Source organism: Rhinatrema bivittatum, unplaced genomic scaffold (genome assembly GCF_901001135.1).
Source record: "Rhinatrema bivittatum unplaced genomic scaffold, aRhiBiv1.1, whole genome shotgun sequence".
Lineage (NCBI taxonomy): Eukaryota > Metazoa > Chordata > Amphibia > Gymnophiona > Rhinatrematidae > Rhinatrema > Rhinatrema bivittatum.
In genome coordinates, this window is record NW_021820810.1 from 93119 (window position 1) to 118097 (window position 24979).

Below are 24979 nucleotides of genomic sequence, written 5' to 3' on the forward strand. Positions count from 1 at the left end.
GACGTGTTTCCGTCGAGGGCGGTGTAAAATGATCACCAGGAAGTGATTCCATCGTGTGCGGTGTAAAATGATCACCAGGACGTGTTTCCGTCGTGGGCGGTGTAAAATGATCACCAGGACGTGATTCCGTCGTGTGCGGTGTAAAATGATCACCAGGACGTGTTTCCGTCGTGGGCGGTGTAAAATGATCACCAGGACGTGTTTCCGTCGAGGGCGGTGTAAAATGATCACCAGGACGTGTTTCCATCGAGGGCGGTGTAAAATGATCACCAGGACGTGTTTCCGTCGAGGGCGGTGTAAAATGATCAATAGGACGTGTTTCCATCGAGGGCGGTGTAAAATGATCACCAGAAAGTGTTTCCCTCGTGTGCGGTGTAAAATGATCACCAGGAAGTGATTCCGTCGTGGGCGGTGTAAAATGATCACCAGGACGTGTTTCCGTCGTGTGCGGTGTAAAATGATCACCAGGACGTGTTTCCATCAAGGGCGGTGTAAAATGATCACCAGGACGTGTTTTCGTCGTGGGCGGTGTAAAATGATCACCAGGACGTGTTTCCGTCGTGTGCGGTGTAAAATGATCACCAGGAAGTGTTTCCATCGAGGGCGGTGTAAAATGATCACCAGGACGTGTTTCCATCGAGGGCGGTGTAAAATGATCACCAGGACGTGTTTCCGTCGAGGGCGGTGTAAAATGATCACCAGGACGTGTTTCCATCGAGGGCGGTGTAAAATGATCACCAGGACGTGTTTCCGTCGTGTGCGGTGTAAAATGATCACCAGGAAGTGTTTCCGTCGTGTGCGGTGTAAAATGATCACCAGGACGTGTTTCCGTCGTGTGCGGTGTAAAATGATCACCAGGACGTGTTTCCATCGAGGGCGGTGTAAAATGATCACCAGGAAGTGTTTCCATCGAGGGCGGTGTAAAATGATCACCAGGACGTGTTTCCATCGTGGGCGGTGTAAAATGATCACCAGGAAGTGATTCCATCGTGTGCGGTGTAAAATGATCACCAGGACGTGTTTCCGTCGTGGGCGGTGTAAAATGATCACCAGGACGTGTTTCCCTCGTGTGCGGTGTAAAATGATCACCAGGACGTGTTTCCGTCGTGGGCGGTGTAAAATGATCACCAGGACGTGTTTCCGTCGAGGGCGGTGTAAAATGATCACCAGGACGTGTTTCCATCGTGTGCGGTGTAAAATGATCACCAGGACGTGTTTCCGTCGTGTGCGGTGTAAAATGATCACCAGGAAGTGTTTCCGTCGAGGGCGGTGTAAAATGATCACCAGGACGTGTTTCCGTCGTGTGCGGTGTAAAATGATCACCAGGACGTGTTTCCGTCGTGTGCGGTGTAAAATGATCACCAGGAAGTGTTTCCGTCGAGGGCGGTGTAAAATGATCACCAGGAAGTGTTTCCGTCGTGGGCGGTGTAAAATGATCACCAGGACGTGTTTCCGTCGTGTGCGGTGGAATGCTTTAGGATGCATGTTTATTACTATTTACTTGTTTGCTATCCTGCCAAGTATTTGTCATCTGGTTTGGCTGCTATTGGACAAAGGATACTGGGCTTGATGGTCCTTCGGTCTTAACTAGTATTTCTTAAAGGTTGATTTTATGAGCCCTGCATGTGCCAAACCCAGGAGATATGTACGTGGCTCAGGCAGCACACCTGCATGGATTTTAGAGAGCACGCAAGCACACGCTTATCTTCTGGTACCTGCTCAAACCAAAAACTTTAAAACACGGTCGAAGCATGGGCATTCTGGACGTTACTTTGAAATGTGCGCGTAATATTAACGCGCACAAGCGTGCACCGGAGTCCCTTACCGCGTAACTTTACTTCTGCTTTGGATGGTGTGTAAGTGGTAAAATTTTAAAAACTAGGATTTAAGGATCAGGGTTAAAAGGGAGGCTAAATAACAGGGGTGGTTAGGAAATCTGGACCTTCAACCGGGTGACCTGGGGAAAAGGGTGTTGCATTGGTGCGCCTGTCTAATAAAATACCTTCACTTACGCAGCAGAACCACATCTGTGTGCACATGTGTGTGTCCATATAAAATTGTGCACACACGTGTGCACGTTCAGCCGATTTTATTTCATATGTGTACATATGCCAGTTCACCCAGGGAAATGGTTTTAAAATTGCCCTCCCATGCCAAGTAGCAAAATGTAAAATTAGTCTTCTCTGGGAGCTGCCAAAGAGTGACATCACCTAGAAGAGAGGCTCATTGGTTCCCACTGTCTGCAAGTGTGATGTCACTGTTAGCGTTACGGACCAATGAGAGGCAGGCGAATGAGCTCATCAGGGACACTGGGGCATAATGGCTGCTCCCAAGGAGGCAGAGTTTGAAACTATAAAACAATAACAACTTTAATAATGAAAGAGAGGGCGGGCTCAGTGGCAGAGCTGTGCCTGGATCAGGTGGGATGCTGCAGGGGCAGTGCTCACAGCCCTTGTGGAGGGATTCAGAGCCTTTGCAAAAGGGTTGACGATTGCTGGTTCTGGAAGAATCCTGGTGCATGGTCCCCGGCCGAGGGCTGTCACTGCCATGACCATGATAATATCTCTGCCTCCCCCCCCCCCCCCCCCAGCACATCTTAACTAAGAGTAAGATCCCCGAGTGGTTGTAAAGGAAGGCTCCTGATCCCAGGTACCAGCCCTGGCTCTGCCCACAGGGGCAGGACAAAAAGTTACAAAAATCAATAAATGTGTGCGACATTGCTAGGGCACAGAGGGATTCATTTTCTTTTAGCCGCTGGAGGAATTATTGCCTTATTCTCAATTTAAAAACCAAAGACCAGATATGAGCTCCTTATCCAGTCTCACGTCTGTGGCACCACTCAAAGAGCAAAAGCCTTGATGGCCACTTTGCTTGTAAAATGAGGTGAAAAGGAGCAGGACAGACAAAAAGTGATTCCCCGTGTGGCTTCTGCTAAAAAGGTGGAAGAAACCCGATTTGTACTGTGAAATGCATTTGTTTCATGGAGGTGAGCGTCTGATCCCCAACGCCCAGTGGCACAGAATGGTGGGGTCTGCGGCCACCTTGGGCCATGCGGGCTCTGACAGCAGCAGGCAGTGCCTTGGGACAGGAGGCAGCATGCACAGCCGTATCCTGAGATGATACAGATGCAAGGCCAGCACTAGACATACTGGGGCCCAGAGCAGAAGCTAAGATGTCAGCTCAGTCACAGCCAGGTGTCCCGATATCCCTCAGCTTCAACAACTGGGCCCCTTGTGGTGTTAATGCCTGGCTCGCTCCCAGTCCTGTACGGATAGCGCACTGGGGCCTGCGGGATTGGGAGAGGGAGGGTGTGTAATAATGCCTTTATCATACGCTGGAGTGCTGGGGCAACCGTCTTGGAGAAGCGGAAGTTGGCGTTGACTTTGGAGCACATTCCTGTGGTGTAATAAGAGGTTCCACACTCATGAGACCAGAGAGGGCTGCAGGCCTACAGCAACAAAGAAAGAAAAAGAAACATGGAAATGAAAAACTGTGATAGGGAAAACAGAGGTCAATAAACTGCAGACCCCACTGATATACAGAGTCCCTTGAAGTCCCCGACATGTGCTCAGTGAATCTGCCACCAGTCCCTGGAGCTTTTCTGCTAATGGGCTGAAAGTGAGGGGCTGAAATAGCTCATGGGGGTGCATCACTCGAGTATTGAAAAAAACAAACAAAAAACGTTTCCAGTGCCTTCCTCAGGGGTCTGTGTCCCTCTCCCTCCCCGGACAATTTAGGTGACCCATGCCAGCCAACAGCCATCCTCCCCGGATCTGAATACACCACCTCCATGGCACTGCCACTCCGAGCCCAAATCCCCTGCACGGCCATCCAGGGTGAAATTAACTTGAAACTTCTGAAATGTATTTATTTTATCATAATTCCTCTCTCGTTTTACACAATGATGCTCTAAGCAAGTTACATCAACAACATCATAAAATAAGACACCTACCATGAAACACAGCCCAACCCATAAGACCAAGATGAAAACAAAACGTAGGCCTTAATACACAAATAGAAAAGCAAAGCTCCTGAAATGTTCAGGAGAGACCCCAGCTGTTCATCCAGATGTGCGCCACTCCCTCCTCAGAGGATTCACAAAGGAAACAAATCTTTGGCTGTAGCCCAGAAACCAGAGGCTCCTAGCGCCTCTGCTCAAGCATCATTGTGTGTGAAGAGAGGGATTCAGATGCTGTCAGCATAGACGGATGAAGAAACTCAGACATCATAGAAGAAAAGATTCTGAAATGGTGCAGAAAAGAGAGCAGTTTATTTTTGGAAAGCTGTCTTTTGTTACTTACCACAAAGCTGTTGTCCTTGGGGTTTGTGGTTAGACTCATGCCCAGACGCATATTATCCTTGCGTTCTGACACGTTGGAAAGTGTGACTCTTCCTTAAGAAATGAAATCCCAGTTAGATGGCATGAATGAGATGTGATTTCTAATTCCTGAGTGCAGCTAGAACTAGTGTGTGCATCATTCTGGAAGAAAGCTAGAACCAAGACGGTATTCCAGAGCAAAGCTGAACGAGAGAAAGCTAGAACCAAGGTAGCATTCTGAAGCAAAGCTGTTAAGAGATGATATCACAGAGGAAAGCTAGAACAGATACAGTACTCCAGAACAAAACTGTAAGAGACAATACAGAGGAAGCTAGAATAGAATATTCCAATGCAAAGCTAGAATCATGATAGTATTCCATAGCAAAGCTGTAAGAGCTATTACAGAGGAAGCTAGAATAGAATATTCCAAAGCAAAACTAGAATCATGATAGTATTCCATAGCAAAGCTGTAAGAGCTATTACAGAGGAAGCTAGAATAGAATATTCCAAAGCAAAGCTAGAATCATGATAGTATTCCATAGCAAAGCTGTAAGAGCTATTACAGAGGAAGCTAGAATAGAGTATTCCAAAGCAAAGCTAGAATCATGATAGTATTCCATAGCAAAGCTGTAAGAGCTATTACAGAGGAAGCTAGAATAGAGTATTCCAAAGCAAAGCTAGAATCATGATAGTATTCCATAGCAAAGCTGTAAGAGATGATATCACAGAGGAAGCTAGAATAGAGTATTCCAAAGCAAAGCTAGAATCATGATAGTATTCCATAGCAAAGCTGTAAGAGCTATTACAGAGGAAGCTAGAATAGAGTATTCCAAAGCAAAGCTAGAATCATGATAGTATTCCATAGCAAAGCTGTAAGAGCTATTACAGAGGAAGCTAGAATAGAGTATTCCAAAGCAAAGCTAGAATCATGATAGTATTCCATAGCAAAGCTGTAAGAGCTATTACAGAGGAAGCTAGAATAGAGTATTCCAAAGCAAAGCTAGAATCATGATAGTATTCCATAGCAAAGCTGTAAGAGATGATATCACAGAGGAAAGCTAGACCAATGACAGCATTCTGAAGCAAAGTTAAAACCATGGTAGTAGTCCAGAGCAAAGCTAGAAATAATGCAAGATTCTAGATCAGATCTAGAAGTGATGGCGCATTCCAGATCACAATTGGAAGACATTCTCACAGATTAATATGACAGAACATTCCCAAGCAAAGCAGAGTACCAACAGGAGAATGATTACATTTCATCTATTGACTTCTTTTTACTTGAATTCTAGCAGTTTAAACACACCAGAACATCCAGGTGGCACTGACCCTGAAAGCAAATGCGGAGCCTATCAATTGAGAGAGGGCTGGACAGAAGCAGGAAGAGGAGGAAATGAAGACAGGAAGCTTGGAAGGGCCCTGCAAGGCCTGCAGAGAGATTACAAGAGCCTCAGGGCCACTGATCTGTATGCAATGGACCACACATGCACAGAGACAATGCAGTCGGTACAGTTATCTTCTCTGCAAGACCTACCAAGGTTCAGTTTGGTGCAGTTGCTGCTGGTCTCATTGGTAATTGCACATTTGTACACATCGCCCGTTTTCTGCTGTCCATTCGTTTCAAAAGGAGCCCCCACCACCAGCCTAGAGCAGCATTAAAGGGACAGTTACAAGAGGCACAGCCATTGGCCTTCATTCAGTTACCAGCTAGAAACACAGGCAGATCCTCTGCCCTGCACAGCACACCTCCCTCTTCATGTCTGCTCCTGTGCAAGGCACCTTCAACTATTCAGAAAGCAAAGTGCGGATCCTGCAGGGTAAGGCAGGAGGTGCGGGTCCTGCAGGGGAAGGCAGGAGATGGAGATACTGAATTTTAGGTTTTAATTTATCTGTATGCATGATACTGTTATCCATTCTGGATAATTTTTATTAGAAGTAGTGGGCTATAAGACTTTTTAAATTAAAAAATTCAGAGCCTGCAGGGCAAGGAATGATTTAGACATTCAGTCTGTTCTGAAGTCTGAAGATATCCCAGAACTTCACTCCGGCTTGGCTGGCGTAGAAGGGAGATGTGATGGGGTGTCCAGCTCTGCTCCTGACTGAGAGAGGTTGCCCCGTAGTAGTGTGGAAGCAGTGGCCTCGGCCCCATGTGTGATGTCCCCAGTACAGTGCACCACTCCCCACCCCTGCACCCACTGATGTGGGCAGACGGAGTCAGCATCAGCCTTAGAAAAGGCAGGGATCTCTCTTTACAGAGGGCACTCGCTGAGCCTTATAGGGAGAGGAGGAGAAGGAGCCCGGGAGGAGGAGGGAATGGAGGGGATCCTGCAGTCCTGGATGAGGGAAAACAGTCTGCCTGGGAAAGTCAGAGAGTGCTGGCTGATGCAGCTCAGCTAAGGAAAGTCAGGGGATCTACAGACTCAAAAGTCACTGGAAGGACTCATGGCAGAAGGGAGCCTGTCCCAAAGAGCTTACCTTTGTGGGAAGGAGCGTGTGAAAGAGGCTGAGATCTGTGTACAATCAGGTGAACTATCCTCTAGTGTAGGACTCATGGCGGAAGGGAGCCTGTCCCAAAGAGCTTACCCTGGTGGGAAGGAGCATGTGAAAGACAGAGATCTGTGTACAGTCAGGTGTCCTACCCTCTAGTGTAGGGTTGAATTTTGCTTTTTCTGCACCAGTTTCAGTAAAGGACATTTTTTTAATTTATTTATTTATTTTATTTATTTTATTTTGAAGAACAGAACTGGCATGGAGGGTGATTTTTTGTTTGACTAAAGTGGGGAAGGACCTTGAAAAGACTGAATTCCCCGTCGTCCCACCCATGCAGAAACCCAAGGGGGTGACGAAGCTTTGCCCGGACCGTGGACCTCACGGTGCCCAAGAGCTGACCGGGCCAGGGGCTACAGGCAGAAAAGCAGAGAGCAAGGTGAAAGGAGGAAGATTTCCCGTTATTGGTTGTGAGGTGGGTGAAGGGAAGTCCTGCTTGGCCCCCACGGTGCTGACGGAGCTCATGGAGGGGCAGCGGTAGAAGGGCTCGTACCCTCTCTCTGTGGTGCGCAGCTGGTAAGATGGGGTGATCCCCCCCTCCTGCTTCACACTCCCAGGGAGAGGGATGGTTCCGAGCCTTCACCCCCCCCCCCCCCCCCCCCCCCCCATCCATAGCAACATGAAGTGTGGAAGCAGGGCCGAGGGAGTCATGGCAGGGCAGTCTCCTGAGAAGTGAGGCCCTTAATCCAGGACTCTGCTGAGATAAACGCAAGTGGCTACCTGACATCACAGCTCACAGTCAAAGTGCCAGAAGGAAAGAGCGAGAGAGACGGAAGGGGGAAAGTAGAGGCTGAGAGGGAGAGGCACGGGCAGAGCCGACGGATCTGGAGGTTTCTGCCTCTGCTGGCCACAGGGCCTGTCCAAGGCCATTCACGTGCCAAGCAGCAGCCTCCCAGGACGCCGGCACACTCTCGCTGCATGTGCGTCACGCAGATGGACAGAAAAGCTATTTTTATTTTGCAAACTATAATCAATAGGACCCGGAAGGGAAACAGGAGAGACACTGCCAGCTTGTCCTCGGACGCCGTAATACAGAATTGTAAAACTCACTTTCCAGTGAGCTCAATAAATGCAAGACAGCAGGAACAGCGCACAAACATGAATCACAACCCTGGCTACCTGAAGGCACTGTGCTGCTGGATCCTCAGGCAAACAAACTATTTTAGTACTGACAAATACTATGCAACCAACACAACAGCAAGGAAAGAAAGTATCTGCATTCTGCACTCAGCTTGGCCCCCTCACTCCCCCTCAGCTAAGGATCATCTGTGCTTATCCCAGGCTTTACCCCTCACTCCCCCTCAGCTAAGGATCATCTGTGCTTATCCCAGGCTTTACCCCTCACTCCCTCCCACAGCTAAGGATCCTCTGTGCTTATCCCAGGCTTTACCCCTCACTCCCTCACAGCTAAGGATCCTCTGTGCTTATCCCAGGCTTTACCCTCACTCTCCAACAGCTAAGGATCCTCTGTGCTTATCCCAGGCTTTACCCCTCACTCCCCCACAGCTAAGGATCCTCTGTGCTTATCCCAGGCTTTACCCCTCACAGCTAAGGATCCTCTGTGCTTATCCCAGGCTTTACCCCTCACTCCCCCACAGCTAAGGATCCTCTGTGCTTATCCCAGGCTTTACCCCTCACAGCTAAGGATCCTCTGTGCTTATCCCAGGATTTACCCCTCACTCCCCCACAGCTAAGGATCCTCTGTGCTTATCCCAGGATTTACCCCTCACTCCCCCACAGCTAAGGATCCTCTGTGCTTATCCCAGGCTTTACCCCTCACAGCTAAGGATCCTCTGTGCTTATCCCAGGATTTACCCCTCACTCCCCCACAGCTAAGGATCCTCTGTGCTTATCCCAGGCTTTACCCCTCACAGCTAAGGATCCTCTGTGCTTATCCCAGGATTTACCCCTCACTCCCCCACAGCTAAGGATCCTCTGTGCTTATCCCAGGCTTTACCCCTCACTCCCCCACAGCTAAGGATCCTCTGTGCTTATCCCAGGCTTTACCCCTCACAGCTAAGGATCCTCTGTGCTTATCCCAGGCTTTACCCCTCACTCCCCCACAGCTAAGGATCCTCTGTGCTTATCCCAGGCTTTACCCCTCACAGCTAAGGATCCTCTGTGCTTATCCCAGGATTTACCCCTCACTCCCCCACAGCTAAGGATCCTCTGTGCTTATCCCAGGATTTACCCCTCACTCCCCCACAGCTAAGGATCCTCTGTGCTTATCCCAGGCTTTACCCCTCACAGCTAAGGATCCTCTGTGCTTATCCCAGGATTTACCCCTCACTCCCCCACAGCTAAGGATCCTCTGTGCTTATCCCAGGCTTTACCCCTCACAGCTAAGGATCCTCTGTGCTTATCCCAGGATTTACCCCTCACTCCCCCACAGCTAAGGATCCTCTGTGCTTATCCCAGGCTTTACCCCTCACAGCTAAGGATCCTCTGTGCTTATCCCAGGATTTACCCCTCACTCCCCCACAGCTAAGGATCCTCTGTGCTTATCCCAGGATTTACCCCTCACTCCCCCACAGCTAAGGATCCTCTGTGCTTATCCCAGGCTTTACCCCTCACAGCTAAGGATCCTCTGTGCTTATCCCAGGATTTACCCCTCACTCCCCCACAGCTAAGGATCCTCTGTGCTTATCCCAGGCTTTACCCCTCACAGCTAAGGATCCTCTGTGCTTATCCCAGGATTTACCCCTCACTCCCCCACAGCTAAGGATCCTCTGTGCTTATCCCAGGCTTTACCTCTCACTCCCTCACAGCTAAGGATCCTCTGTGCTTATCCCAGGCTTTACCCCTCACTCCCCCACAGCTAAGGATCCTCTGTGCTTATCCCAGGCTTTACCTCTCACTCCCTCACAGCTAAGGATCCTCTGTGCTTATCCCAGGCTTTACCTCTCACTCCCTCCCACAGCTAAGGATCCTCTGTGCTTATCCCAGGCTTTACCCCTCACTCTCCCACAGCTAAGGATCCTCTGTGCTTATCCCAGGCTTTACCTCTCACTCCCTCCCACAGCTAAGGATCCTCTGTGCGTATCCCAGGCTTTACCCCTCACAGCTAAGGATCCTCTGTGCTTATCCCAGGCTTTACCCCTCACTCCCCAGCAGCTAAGGATCCTCTGTGCTTTTTCCAGACTTCCCTGAACTCTGCTACTGTTTTGGCCTCTATCATCTCTCCTCTGAGGCTATTTCATGTATCTTGCAAGCTTTTCATTAAAAACTATTTTATAGTATTATTCCTAAGATTATTCCCTTGAAATCTCTTGTCCTAGATCTGGGCTTCCAAGTCATGTCTTGGTGAATCCAAAGCCAGCTGGGTTTTTAGGATATTCACAGTGAGTATGTAGCAAATATATTTAGAATCCCAAAATATGCAAATATAGCTCCTGCATATTCATCCTGAAAACCCGACCAGCTGTGGGGGTCACCAGGGACAGATGTCAGAAGCCCTGGTCGAGAACTTGCTTTTCAATGAGCAATGCTTCTGGTGCATCAGGAGGTTTTGGAATATCTGGGTTGTATGTCCCTCTCTCTCGTGCCCCTCCCCCCTCCCCCTATGTTATAAAGGGAAGGAGGAGGGGGACGGGAGGACTGCCACTAACCCCCAGCGCAGCCGCCGAGGTCAGAGCCAGCCGTGCCGCACCGTCAGGCTGAGGAGAGGAGGCTCTTGTGCCCGTCGTAACCCTGGCACCCTGGAGGGTCTCAGGTGCTCTCTTGGGGCAGACAGTGGAAGCCTTCTGTACGGGCAGCACAGCACAATCTGTGTTTGCTTTGTTCTATTACAGATGTCAGCCCTTCCTGTTTTTAGGACAAACCCTGTCATCTCGGCTTGACAGCTCAGCACTACAGGCATTCAGCACATGAACTGGGTGGCCACTGCCAGGGCTTCCCTGTGCAGAGGTGGCACTGCTCCAGCTCAGAGGGAAACGACTGCCCCTGTCATGCTGTGCCTCAGGCATCACGAAGGCCCCCAGAGGTGTCTGCAGAAAGTGAAATGACCTCATGAGGTAGCGCCCTGGGCATATGGAGCAAGGAGACCCCAGTCAAGAAGAGAAGGGGACAACTTCCATACACTTCTAGCTTGCAATTTTGTCCATCTGTAATGTGTAAACTCAGCTACTGAAAGTGTGTATAAGATTCCAAGCATCAGATACACAAAAGGAATCCAGAAATAATAAACATGCACTTGCACATAATATCACCATGCTCTGCTTGTTAATGGGGTTAGATAGATATATATATATATATATACACACACACATCTATCTATATATATATATATCATAAAATGATTTAAGAAGATGGTGGAATGTTTGTTTAAAGAATAACTCGTGCGGTTAACGAGTGAGAGAAATGGTGATTTGTCTAACTGAAGGGCAGCAGACGAGAGCGGTGCTATTAGGACAATTTAAGTAGGTGTCCAATATAATTTAAAAGTGGAACTAATTTGGGAGTAATCTCATAGGTCTCCCATCTTTGAGACAGTTACAGGCCGATACAGTACAGTGCGCTCCGGTGTCCCTAGCGCCTCCTTTTACCGCTGGCCCTAATTTGCATAGGCCACCCTCCTGAATCGCGCGCCCAGGAGCGTGGCCTGGGCGTTCGCCAGCTCTCCCGCGCGTTTTTCTGTATCGGCCCGTTAGAAAGCAGCGGGTAGGAGAGCACTAGCACGATCAGCAGCAGCGAGCTCGCTGTCTTGCAGACAGTTTCAGTCCTTTAGAGTTGGATCATGTTTTGACTTTTATTACTAGGGAGTATCTAAAGTAAATTGTTTAACTTTTGAATACTATTATGTATTTGTGTTGTTCCCGTGGCGAAAGACGCTGGATCCTGATGTCGTGTGGGAGTGTTTCCCCAGGTAGGATAAATGGGACTGGTATGCTTGTGATACGTGTGGAGTGAGGGAATTAGAAGATTGTATGCATGGGACGGTATTAGGAATATGTGAAGCTATATCATTGTAAATAATATGAGTTTGCTATATGTAAGCACATGTAAATTAATAAAGCGAATATATATTTTGTAATGTTATGTTGGGTGTATGTTTATTATGGTAGGTTGTGTGTCACATTGTAAAAACCTAGTTCCATGATTCTCCATTTTGAAGTCACAACCTCAGACGGATCTACTTTATTTCCTCTCACAAGCTGAAAAGAAGGGGGGGGGGGGGGGGGAGTGTGCATGGAGAGAGAAAGAGAGATCCATAGAGAGTGTGAGCAAGCTCAGAGCAGGACCAGAGAATTCCTACAACCATCCACGGTGCATCCTAAATACCTACAGCAAACAAGCCACAGCTTTCCCAACCTTTGCCAGTGAATTCCCACAGCTGTGGCATCACCACGCACCACGCTCTGCCACTGAATATGAGTCAGCACCAGAGAATTCCCACATCTGTGCATGGAGCATCCTGAATACCTACAGCAAACAAGCCACAGCTTTCCCAACCTTTGCCAGTGAATTCCCACAGCTGTGGCAGCACCTCGCTCTGCCACTGAATATGAGTCAGCACCAGAGAATTCCCACATCTGTGGATGGAGCATCCTGAATACCTACGGCAAACAAGCCACAGCTTTCCCAACCTTTGCCAGTGAATTCCTACAGCTGTGGCAGCACCACGCACCACGCTCTGCCACTGAATATGAGTCAGCACCAGAGAATTCCCACATCTGTGCATGGAGCATCCTGAATACCTACGGCAAACAAGCCACAGCTTTCCCAACCTTTGCCAGTGAATTCCCACAGCTGTGGCAGCACCATGCTCTGCCACTGAATATGAGTCAGCACCAGAGAATTCCCACATCTGTGCATGGAGCATCCTGAATACCTACGGCAAACAAGCCACAGCTTTCCCAACCTTTGCCAGTGAATTCCCACAGCTGTGGCAGCACCTCGCTCTGCCACTGAATATGAGTCAGCACCAGAGAATTCCCACATCTGTGCATGGAGCATCCTGAATACCTACAGCAAACAAGCCACAGCTTTCCCAACCTTTGCCAGTGAATTCCCACAGCTGTGGCAGCACCACGCCCATGGTGGAGAGAAGGAACAGAGCTGCCCCTTCACTTAGCACTTGCTTCTTCCTGGACTCTTGTGGTTCAGCCTGGGTAGATGGAAATATCCCTGTGGCTCTCGTAGTTTAGTGATGGGGTCACTGGAGAAGCGTACGTCCATGAACTCTGTACACAGATCCCTGCCCATGAAAGACTGCAGTCAAGCCCTCCAAGAGCTGAGTCATAGCAGATCTGCACTTCAGCAGGAGGGCTTGTCTCCCTCTCAGCAGCAAAGCCTTAGAACTGAAACCCATTCAAGGAGCCAGCCAGCACTGACAGAAGACAATATAGCAATGGAAATCTCCTTTCCCACAAAGCCGGGATTAGATGTATCACCAGCCCAGCACAAGGCGTACTGTGCATCTCACAAGGAAATCCTTCTGGGGTGAGGGGTCTCTGTCGAGAGGGTGAATAAGAATACTAACCTGATTTTTTACTTGGCCAGAGTCATGCGGTTGCCATATTAGTCTGTTTGGGTAGGTTGGAATAAAGGTCAATGACCTTTTTATTGCACTAACTGAATATATTTTTGACTGGTTTTCCAGAACTCTGCTTCCTGATCAGATCATTGCGGGATGTAATAATCGTAATGTAGGAGGCAGGAGTTTAGACAACCAAAGTATGTACACATCTCAAAAAAGTTCTCCTCAATTGTTACTATGTACAATTACTGTCCCTGCGTTCCACTATGTTTCACTGTTAAACTGTTCCTACGCATGTTTTAATGTTACAATGTAAAAATGGTACGACTTCCGTCATGCTATTATCCTGTTACAATGTGAACCGATGTGATGTACCCCAACGAATGTCGGTATATAAAAGCAAACAAATAAATATACAAACATCATGGACAACTGAAAAGAGAAAAACCTCATGGGAGGAGAGAGCAGCACCTTGAGATACCCAAAGCCTGAATACAGCATGGAGAGCTGAAGAGAGAGAGACCTCATGGGAGGAGACAGCAGCACCCTGAGATACCTAAAGCCTGAATACAGCATGGAGAGCTGAAGAGAGAGAGATACCTCATGGGAGGAGAAAGCAGCACCCTGAGATACCCAAAGCCTGAATACAGCATGGAGAGCTGAAGAGAGAGAGATACCTCATGGGAGGAGAAAGCAGCACCCTGAGATACCCAAAGCCTGAATACAGCATGGAGAGCTGAAGAGAGAGAGATACCTCATGGGAGGAGAGAGCAGCACCTTGAGATACCCAAAGCCTGAATACAGCATGGAGAGCTGAAGAGAGAGAGAGACACCTCATGGGAGGAGAGAGCAGCACCTTGAGATACCCAAAGCCTGAATACAGCATGGAGAGCTGAAGAGAGAGAGACTTCATGGGAGGAGACAGCAGCACCCTGAGATACCTAAAGTCTGAATACAGCATGGAGAGCTGAAGAGAGAGAGACCTCATGGGAGGAGACAGCAGCACCCTGAGATACCCAAAGCCTGAATACAGCATGGAGAGCTGAAGAGAGAGAGACCTCATGGGAGGAGACAGCAGCACCCTGAGATACCCAAAGCCTGAATACAGCATGGAGAGCTGAAGAGAGAGAGAGACCTCATGGGAGGAGACAGCAGCACCTTGAGATACCCAAAGCCTGAATACAGCATGGAGAGCTGAAGAGAGAGAGAGAGGCCTCATGGGAGGAGAGAGCAGCACCTTGAGATACCCAAAGCCTGAATACAGCATGGAGAGCTGAAGAGAGAGAGACTTCATGGGAGGAGACAGCAGCACCCTGAGATACCTAAAGTCTGAATACAGCATGGAGAGCTGAAGAGAGAGAGATACCTCATGGGAGGAGAAAGCAGCACCCTGAGATACCCAAAGCCTGAATACAGCATGGAGAGCTGAAGAGAGAGAGACCTCATGGGAGGAGAAAGCAGCACCCTGAGATACCCAAAGCCTGAATACAGTATGGAGAACTTAAGAGAGAGAGACCTCATGGTAGGAGACAGCAGCACCCTGACAGCGAAAGATATGACTACAGCACGGACAGCTAAGCAGAGACCCCAAGGAGGAAAATGCATAGGGAGTTTAAACTATCTTCTAGTTTTGTACCCAAGAAATCATCTTATTGAAATAAGAAAAGCATCTAGAATACTAGAGAAAGGACTGTGAAGGAAATAATTTACTATAAATAAATAAATTACACTGCAGAAAGATTTATACTATACTGAGACTGCTGATCTGGGCTGTGTGCCAAGAAGAGAGAGAGAAAAAGCACAGTTTGCTGTTGCTAGATGCCAAAAGGAAATCTGCTTGCAATATGCAGCGTGCTGGCTATGCTGGACCCTGGCTGAATGTGCAAGCTGTCAGCTCTGTGGCACCATCCATGGCCGGACCCTAGCAGCAGATCTCTCTGTCGCCAGACCCTAGCTGTACCTGCAGCAGATCTCTCTGTCGCCAGACCCTAGCTGTACCTGCAGCAGATCTCTCTGTCGCCAGACCCTAGCTGTACCTGCAGCAGATCTCTCTGTCGCCAGACCCTAGCTGTACCTGCAGCAGATCTCTCTGTCGCCAGACCCTAGCTGTACCTGCAGCAGATCTCTGTGTCGCCAGACCCTAGCTGTACTAGCAGCAGATCTCTCTGTCGCCAGACCCTAGCTGTACTAGCAGCAGATCTCTCTGTCGCCAGACCCTAGCTTTACTAGCAGCAGATCTCTCTGTCGCCAGACCCTAGCTTTACTAGCAGCAGATCTCTCTGTCGCCAGACCCTAGCTGTACTAGCAGCAGATCTCTCTGTCGCCAGACCTTAGCTGTACTAGCAGCAGATCTATCCGTCGCCAGACCTTAGCTGTACTAGCAGCAGATCTATCCGTCGCCAGGACCCTAGCTGTAACTAGCAGCAGATCTATCCGTCGCCAGACCCTAGCTTTACTAGCAGCAGATCTATCCGTCGCCAGACCCTAGCTTTACTAGCAGCAGATCTCTCCGTCGCCAGACCCTAGCTTTACTAGCAGCAGATCTCTCCGTCGCCAGACCCTAGCTGTACTAGCAGCAGATCTATCCGTCGCCAGACCCTAGCTGTACTAGCAGCAGATCTATCCGTCGCCAGACCCTAGCTGTACTCGCAGCAGTCTGTCTACCACTAGGGCCTGCTGTCCTGGGATCATGCGGTCTTTGGAGTAAGATTTCTTCAACAGCCCACATCACCACTATTTGGTATCTGGAGGTTATGGCATCAGATTAAATCCTATTACCCCATGCGACTCTGAGCAAATCATTCCCTCTAAGCAAAACTGCCCCAGCAGAAGTCATAGAATTGGTTTTACCATCATGCACTGAATGTCTCCTTCTCCCTGCCCTAGTCTTGTGCTCAGGGAGGGTGGGGGGGTCACGTGGTTTGGGGATGAAGAGCGCAGGGAGTTTCACAGGCATTCAGAAACCAGGCAAGAAAGCTAAGACATAGCTGCAAGACTTCACCCCTCTCCCCTCCCCTAAGCATCCCTGATGGGGAGACCCAATGGCTCCATAAATACCAAAATGCTTCCTGGTGGTGAGGAAGGGATGCAAGGTGATAACTTCCATACAAAATCTGTTTGGGTTTTAAAGTGCCATACAGCGATGATTTACAGGAAAAAAATCCCACCCGGTGACTGGAATATATAAAGGTGCTTCTTTACTAAGGGTCACCACAAGACAAGAAGGCAACGTACTGAGCAACACCTGCACAGCAGTAAACTCCACTGTAAAGTCACTGGGTCCACTGTGCCCCAGGTATGTGATGGAAAAATGTCATCATACCTGTTAATTTCCTTTCCTTGAGTCCTGCTAGACCACTTCAGACAAGTGGGTTTTACTCGACCCCCCACCCCCCCAACTGATTGAGACAAAGGACCAAGATATCATCACTAGATAAAGGAAGGCGCAGCCTGGACCCTTTCCAGAAATCTTCTGACAAAATAATGGAGCAAGCCACTAAACCAATAGTACCTTTACCCCTACTAGGAGAAGGGAACCTCTACCAATATCCCCTAGGCAGGAAGAGAGAAGTGAGGAGGAAGAAGGAGAAGAGCTGACTCAGAGAAGATCCAGGTGCTTCCCTAAGGAGAGGACTACAATTCCTATGCTTATCAAAGGAGAGGCAAGGAGAGAGAGAGATAAGTACAGATATGTAGCCACTGCGATCCTGGGTGGGTCCTGGACTGTTGTAGCAGGATTCAAGGAAAGGTAATTAACAGGCATGACTACAATTTCTCCTTCCTTAATCTCCTGCTAGACGAGTCCAGACAAGTGGGAATTACCCTAGCTTAGACTAGCCCAGGTGGAAGGAAGCAAAGGTTGCTCTGAGAATGCAACATCTGCCTTGGTTTGTACATCCAGACTACAAAGACAACCAAGTGGCTTCTTCACAAACATCCTCTAGAGCCACTGCAAAGGATTCTGTCCACATGGAATGAGCACAGAGCACCTCTGACAGATGTCAGCCCTTCAACAAGCACGCCCATCCAATTGCCTCCTTAATCCACCTAGTCAGAAGAGCCATGGAAGCTGCTTCGTCAGTACAGGAGTTGCTGAACAATTCGAATAACCTTTCATTTTCCAAAAGAGGTTTGTCACCTTCAAATATCTGAGAAGTATGCGTTGGATATCTAAAAGATGCAATCTGCTCTCTTTACTGTGACATTCACTCCCCCCGGAAGGCTGGCAGCACATGATTCAAATGAAAGGGCAACGCCACTTTGGGGAGAATGGATGGAACCAGCTAAAAGGTAATTGCTTCAGCAGAGAACATCAGCTAAGGTTCTCTGCAAGATAAGGCCTTCAATTCTAAAATGCTGGGGTTCCTACAATCCAGGAGGGAAACTAAATCCATTCCTTTCAACACATTTTTACCAGGAGTGGCACAGGCAGATGAGTTCATAGCTCTGATACTTGGGGGACCAATAGGACAACTGCAGACGTAGTTTGGAACTAAAGTCCATGATGGCCATCATAAGCCCCAAAGGTTGTAGATAATCCCATACTTTTGGCACTTTGAGTACAAGACTCTTGCACTTACGCCCCTATTTTGGATTAGAAAGATACGTCTTATTTTCATATCACATGACTCTCTAAGGGCTGGCAGGGTTTAGCCTGCTCTTGGACTAGGTGTTTCAAGACTCAGACAACTCTGGTCAACTGGCTGTCTTGGAATGATTTGGCCCTGATGAGCCAATCATCTAGAAAGAGATGCATCCTGATGCCTTCCCTGCCGAGAGCCGCAGCTACTACAACCATCAACCATTGCTGAAGATCACTGGGGCCACAGGGAGTCTGAATGGCATAGCCTTGAGTTGGAAATGTCATCCCAGAAAATCTGAGCAATCTCTGGCAATGGCCCCGGCTGCATCTCTCTTTATCCAGTGATGATGTCACGGAGCAAAAGGCGAGTCCTCTGTCTCCATCGTCTGGGGAGCAGGATAAGGAAAGGGGGCTTAGCATGGGGGAGGAGCTCATGCAGAAAAGGAGTGCCAGCAAAAAATGAACAGAAGTGAATGGCAGTTGCCCACCTCCTCTCCTAAATTGTATTTCAGGAGATTACGTGCTGGGTACCTCCTCCTCCTCACCCAGTATCCCACAGATCTCTCTCGCACATCCCCAAAAAGATGGATCACAGCTGAATTCCATCTCATACTCCAGCATGAGCGGCTCACACACAACCCAGGGAAATTGAGCTAAGAAACACACCCTGTTGCCCCGAGCTACACACAATCCGTGGAAACGCCCCAAGAAACACACAGCACCCAAGAAGATGCATTGAACTGGCCCTCGAATCGCTGCCTCTTACTTTAAAGCTGGCAACACGTGAAGTGCGTCAGGGCAGTTTCTAGCAGAATTGCAACTTGCAATGTGTGAGTTTTTTGAGCTTCTGCAGCGCAGCAGCCTGAACCCTTTGGGAAGGTCTGGGCATAGAAAAGGATCAAACGTCCAGCCAGTGTTTGGACTTCCATTTCGTTTCCTTTTCTCCTTCCAGGGTTACGCTGCTGGCATTTCATAACTCAGAACATGTGTTATTCTCCACTTTACTCAGCTTTCACTTGCATTGTGCTCTTTCTGCTTATGTAACTATTGTTCTGCTAGCAAGACCTAACGTGGCAGCTCTTTCAGGTCCAGCTGCTGGGTCCGTCCCTCTGTTGCATCAGCGCAGTTGGTGATAACGAAGCGCCAGGGAGGTTTGTGCTATCAGATAATCTGAGGAACTGATAAATGAGCAAAGCTGGCATGGGCTGCTGTGCCCCAGTAATCACCCAACAACAACGCCCTATTCTTGCAGGGGACGTGGCTGTGGACTTGTGAGGTGCATTATCTCTAGGCAACATTACATAACAAGGCAGCGCGCTCTTAGCTGGATCACGGAAGTGGAGGCAACACGGATATTTCAGCCTCTTCTCTGGTCAATGACCAGGAGGCCAATGACTGCAACTATAAAATAGGAAAAAAAGCCATCTCCAGCTCCTGCTTGCTTTATTGGTTATGTGCAATATTTCACGCACAGGCACATAACTGGATGCATTCACATCAGCTGATGCGTGCACAGAGACACAAATGGTCAGTGGGCACTGGTCACATTTTTGAGAGTGGAAGACCATTAGCCGGCCCCGTGAGTGCGCATTTTGAAGGTACCCAAAAAAAATCAGGTCAGGGCCAGCAGAAGCCTCCACCTTCCAGTGCAGCAGCAACAGGGAAAACGAACAAAGGGCAAAAAGGTTAAAGGTCAGTGACCTGAGAAGAAATCACCACTGGTAGAATAAGTGTACTTGGCAGCTTTGAGTCGCTGATTCTGGTCAAAAATAAGACCTTGTGTTGGCAAGCTCACTGCTGAAGGAGAGACAGGCACAGCCGAACAGCCCCAGGAGAGACAGACACAGCCGTACAGCCCAGAGCCACACACCTCACACCCCCAGGAGAGACAGGCACAGCCGTACAGCCCAGAGCCACAGGCCTCACACCCCCAGGAGAGACAGGCACAGCCGTACAGCCCAGAACCATAGCAGGGCTACAGAAGGAGAAGGAGTGGTAGTTGAAGGAATGGACTGAGAACCAGGAAATTCTCCCACTGATGCTCCTTGTGACCTTGAACAGGTCACTTTTTCTCCCAATTCCTCAGGTACCCCTGATTCAACGATATGTTTATCTGTTGAATGTATGACTATGAATGTCACTTTGTAAACCTTTGTGATGTATACACGGAACGACGGTAAATAAATAAATAAATAGATAAATATGGTAAGTCCTCTGGGGCAGACTGTATCTCATCCTGAACTTGGTTTAGAGTAATTAAATCTAAATCCTAATTATATTGTAGGAATTTAAGTGGAAAGAAAGGCTGACCATCCAAAATGATTAACTCTCCTTCACGCTGCATGGTGCTAGATGGCGATAGCAAGAGCTTAACCTGGCTGCAGTAAATCTTCCAAGTGTGTGAGAGGCCTGGTGTGCTCACATCCTGCAGCTCCACCAGCTCTGAATGGATTCAATGCAGCACCGCGATCATGCCCGGGTTATTACTACCATCACTAGCACAAGTTTATCTGCTCCAGAGGAGGAGGAGAGCTTGTTGGGGATCTAGAATGTGCAGGACAGCAGAGCTGGGCATAAAATAAATCAAAAACCACTCTTGTCAATAAGACATCGACACAAAAAGAGAGACCTTTCCTGGCTGTACCCTCTCCAGAGTCCCAGGACACGAAGCTAAGAATTAGATTTATTACAAGCCAAGAGTCATGAACTGACTGGATTGAATTTCTGAGACGCAAACCTTTTTTATGCAACGTTTGTATCTGAATCATCTTGAAAAGCCGGATCTTTAGAACAGCAAAGCCGAAAGCGACACAGGAGCAAGCCAATAGGACTGCAGGAAAGGTGGATGAGAGGAAAGCTGCTGTTGGCTGTGGCTGTATTTCTGAGGATGCTTATAATCTCTCTGGCAGTTTACTTAAAGATTTCTTTGAGTGTTTTTAAACTTGTTGGGAACTTGATAGTTCATTATTTAAAATGATTCCTATTCTCCCTGTTAAGCTGGTTTTTAATGCACTAGGCCTGTTAAGCAGTTTTCGTTGACACTATTGACCACCTTAGTGTTGCGGGCATGGATCAGGCCGAGATACAGTTGGCACAACCTGCAGGGAGAAAGCTGTAGGTCCCCATCATTGGGAGGCTCACCTTGAGCTTCACCAGTACCAGCCCTTCTTCCCCTTAGGTTGAGCCCTCGGGTGCTGGCTTGACTTAGCTGCAGGCCTCTAGGGAGGTGGACATTCGTCAAGTAGAAGATATTGCAGGCCAGTACTACAGTGGAGGAGTGAGGGCAAGGTCCAGTAGTGGTCAGGGCAGGCGGCAGGCGAGCGAGGTCAGGTTCGGATTGTGATCAGAGGCAGGCAGAGTTCACTCAGTGTCGTGGTTCGGGCAGTGGTCAGAGACAGGCGGAGGTCCAGCAGCATCAAGATCCAATCAGAGGTCAAAACCAGAAGTCTGATCTGAAGAGACGAAGAACGAAGTGGAAGGTGAAGGTGGAACCACACAAGCAGGGAGAAGACACTGAAGACTGACCAATAAGACGACAGGAACTCATGACAGACCAGAATGCCACAAGGAGCCAGGAATGGGATAATCAGGAGCCAGAAACCAGGATCAGGAACCATGCGGAGGCAAAGCACTACTCCGAAGAGTTGACCTATTGCCGAGGCACTGGCTGCAGAGGAAAAGTGTCCTTAAATAGTGAGAGAAGGCTGATGGCATCATGGGGCAGCGAGAGGAATTTCCTGCCATGAGCCCTTTAAATCGCAGCAAGTTAGGCGCATGCCAAGTAGGGAATCCCCCTACCACTTCGGGGATGGCGGCAACATTGGCCTTGCACAGCTATGGCGGACGGCTGCGATGTGAGAAGCCAAAGAGAATGGACCCAGGTTGGAGGTAGGGGTGCTGAGCATGACAGTAACCCTTCCCCTAATCCCCCCTTGAGGGTTTAGATTTCTTGGGGTGAAAGGGCAAACACACTATAGATGCCATAGTTTAAGCCAGGGGAGAAGGTCTGGCTAAGCACCCACCACATCCAGCTTCAGGTGCCCTCCACGCAGCTTGCTCCCCGATACATAGGACATTCCCACGTCAGCTTGGTCCAGTAACCTACCAGCTACGTTTACCTCCCAACTCTTGGCGTCCATAATGTGTTCCACGTTTCGCTGTTAAAAACTGTAATCCTTTCTTGGCCCTCTTAGAAACTGCCTGAATCCCAAGAAATATCCTCAGAGGATAATATCATCTATAAGATAAAAGCGGTTCTAGGCATTAGATGACGAGGCAAGTAATGGGAATACCTTATCTTATCGGAAGGACATGGCCCAGAAGAAAAACGTGAGAACATGCCCCCAATATTTTGGATAAGACCCTTCTGAAAGAGTTTCATTTCACGCACCCCAGTGTTGCAGGGTGCGTGAAGCCCCCCTAGCAGTGGGATTCAGGGCCCATGTCAGCAGGATCCAGGACCTCTGCACTGACTAGACCAGGTATGTTGGGGTGAAAGGGAAAAATCCCAGGATAGTTACCAACAAAGACTCTTAGTGGCATAGAAGGAGTAGGAAGGAAAAAAAAGATCCTGAAGTATTTAAGGATGCAATCAGAGACCAAGAATATGTTCAGAAAGATGAAGAATTTGCCCATTTGTATTGGACGCCACTGAACTGAAGACTAGGAAGGTGCAGGTGCACTGAATGCGCCACCTGTACAGATTATAGTTTAGCACTCCAGAAGGAAGCTCTTAGCACAAGTACTAGCAGTAAACTTGAAAGGGAAGAGGTAGATATGGACATGCAAAGGGAGCTGCTGTTAATGAGGGGGAGGCGGGCCTAAACCTGCCAGATGTAGCCTGGAGAGTGCCAGCTGCTAGGTCAACTAGAAGTAGGGGACTACTGGAGTCCTTGCGAGAAGTCTCTCAAGCACGTAGCAAGGAGCCGCCAGCCCCACTGCTAGCAGGTCACTGGGATTGCACCAGAGAACGACTTTGCAGTCCAGTGATCACCATACTATGAGGCTTAATGTAAACAATGGATCAGAGCCAAACTATATCAGAACAAGAGACCTAGATTTCAGAAAGAGAAGCTTCAAGAAAATGAATGGTTATCTTCAGGAAGCCTTTTCAGAAGTCATAAGAACATGTCATGCTGGGTCAGACCAAGGGTCCATCAAGCCCAGCATCCTGTTTCCAACAGTGGCCAATCCAGGCCATAAGACCCTGGCAAGTACCCAAACATTAAACAGGTCCCATGCTACTGATGCCAGTAATAGCAGTGGCTATTCCCTAAGTCAACTTCTCCTCCAAGAACTTATCCAAATCTTTTTTAAACCCAGCTACACTATTAGTCTTATTGGATCTCTCTGCTGCCTTTGACACCGCTGATCACCAACTCTTACTACAACCCGTAAGTGACATCAGCATCTAAGACACAGTCCTCAATCAGAATTCAGTCAGTCATGGGCAAACCAATCATCCTTACCCAAAATCCTCACCAGTGGAATACCTCAGTTCAATGCTTTCTTTGAACCCCCTCATCATCCACATTCATCTGATCTGTGACCTCATCCGGCCCTTCAATACCAAATGCCGTCTATTTGCTTTAAGTCAGGATCGGAGCAAACCTCTTCTATCACCAATCTTAATGGCTGGTCCTTGAGTGTCTCTCTTGTTCATTTCCTCTCCCACAATGCCCTCCTCACCCCCAGCTTCTGCCACATTGTGCACTACGGATATGATACCACTCCCCTTACGCTGCGAGATCTTAGCTTCCCTTCAGGAAAAGAGCCAAGGCCTTCGCCTAAATTTCACTTGACTCTAACACTTGACTAACCTTAAATTTATCCCTCCCCAGCCCCCGTTCGTGATCTCCTACGCTTAAAGTAATCTGAATCACAAATGTAACAGGAAATTGTAACATAAATTTGATTACAATCCATCTAAGACCTGCCTGATAAAGGCAGAATATTAAACGTTTAGAAATAAATGAGGTTGATATTCAAAAGCTATTCAGATGGATATCTGAAAAGTTATCTGTCTAAATGGTTACCGGCTGGGGCTGGAATTTAGCCATAAGAGTTGGGGATGTTCCAGACGGAACAGTTATAGCCTTATTTAAGCACCAGGAAAAGCCTGAAGGATGCATTAAAAGAAGGGATACCTATTTCAATCTGTTTAAATACATAGGGGACGATATTCAGCCATGCAGCAACTAGTTAAGTTGGTCGAATATAGCTATCCAACTAACTTAACGGTGGAATATCTGCCCCGATGTATTTAAACAGATTAAAAGAAGGGATAGCTATTTCAATGTATGCTTCATGCTTTTCCTGGTGCTAGAACTGTAAGCACACTCTTATTCTGTATTCATCTGTCCTGTGTCCTTCTGGGAGTATCCGCTTCACATCTGTGCACCTCCTTCCCTGACTGGTCCTGCTCCCTGTGCCTTCTCCTCCACATCCTGACAGACATTCCAGCATCTTCCAGCTGTTTCACATCACAGCCTGCATCTTCTAACTGTAGCTTCAGAAGACAAATTCCTCTACCCTTACTGTCTGGGAGAACTGTCTGGCCTATCCATGACAGAATGAGTCAGAGCCAGGGCTCCTGCCTTCTCATCCCAGCTCTGTGTGACTGTGACCCTCTCGGTCAGGCAATCCCGCCTTGCGCTGGTGCATACGCATGATCTTTGATGCTTGAAGTGGCTGATCCTGGCTGCTAAAACAGGCCACTCCCCAAGATGGGAATGACTTGACATAGATTGTTCTGTGAGCACTTGTGCACGCGCCAGCTCAGCTGCAGAGTCTCCAGCGTGGGACTGAGAGGATGGACGCAGGCAGGGCTCAAGTTTCAAAGGTTTGTAAGGAAGATGTAGGTATAAAATGAACACAAAATTGCAAACATCCCTGGTTCTGCATCTAAGCATCTCAGACATCTAACTTCAGATGGGAGGCATCTTGGTGGAAGATTCAGGAAACCCTGAAATTGTCCTTTTAAGGACATAAAAACATAAGAAATTGCCATGCTGGGTCAGCCCAAGGGTCCATCAAGCCCAGCATCCTGTTTCCAACA

The 24979-nt window shown here is 48.3% G+C and overlaps 1 protein-coding gene across 1 annotated transcript in view; it reads right to left on the minus strand.

Annotated features, from left to right (window-relative positions):
- The window catches only part of LOC115082157 (integrin alpha-11-like), a gene marked incomplete at its 3' end in the record, with an annotated part of 150722 nt that overhangs the window by 90371 nt on the left and 35372 nt on the right, over positions 1–24979 (minus strand). Inside the window, exons 3-5 of the mRNA XM_029586415.1 lie at positions 5850–5959; positions 4302–4393; positions 3334–3448 (exon numbers count right to left, since the gene is read on the minus strand). Of these exons, the coding sequence (XP_029442275.1) occupies positions 3334–3448; positions 4302–4393; positions 5850–5959 (317 nt within the window). The remainder of the gene's footprint in view (positions 1–3333; positions 3449–4301; positions 4394–5849; positions 5960–24979) is intronic.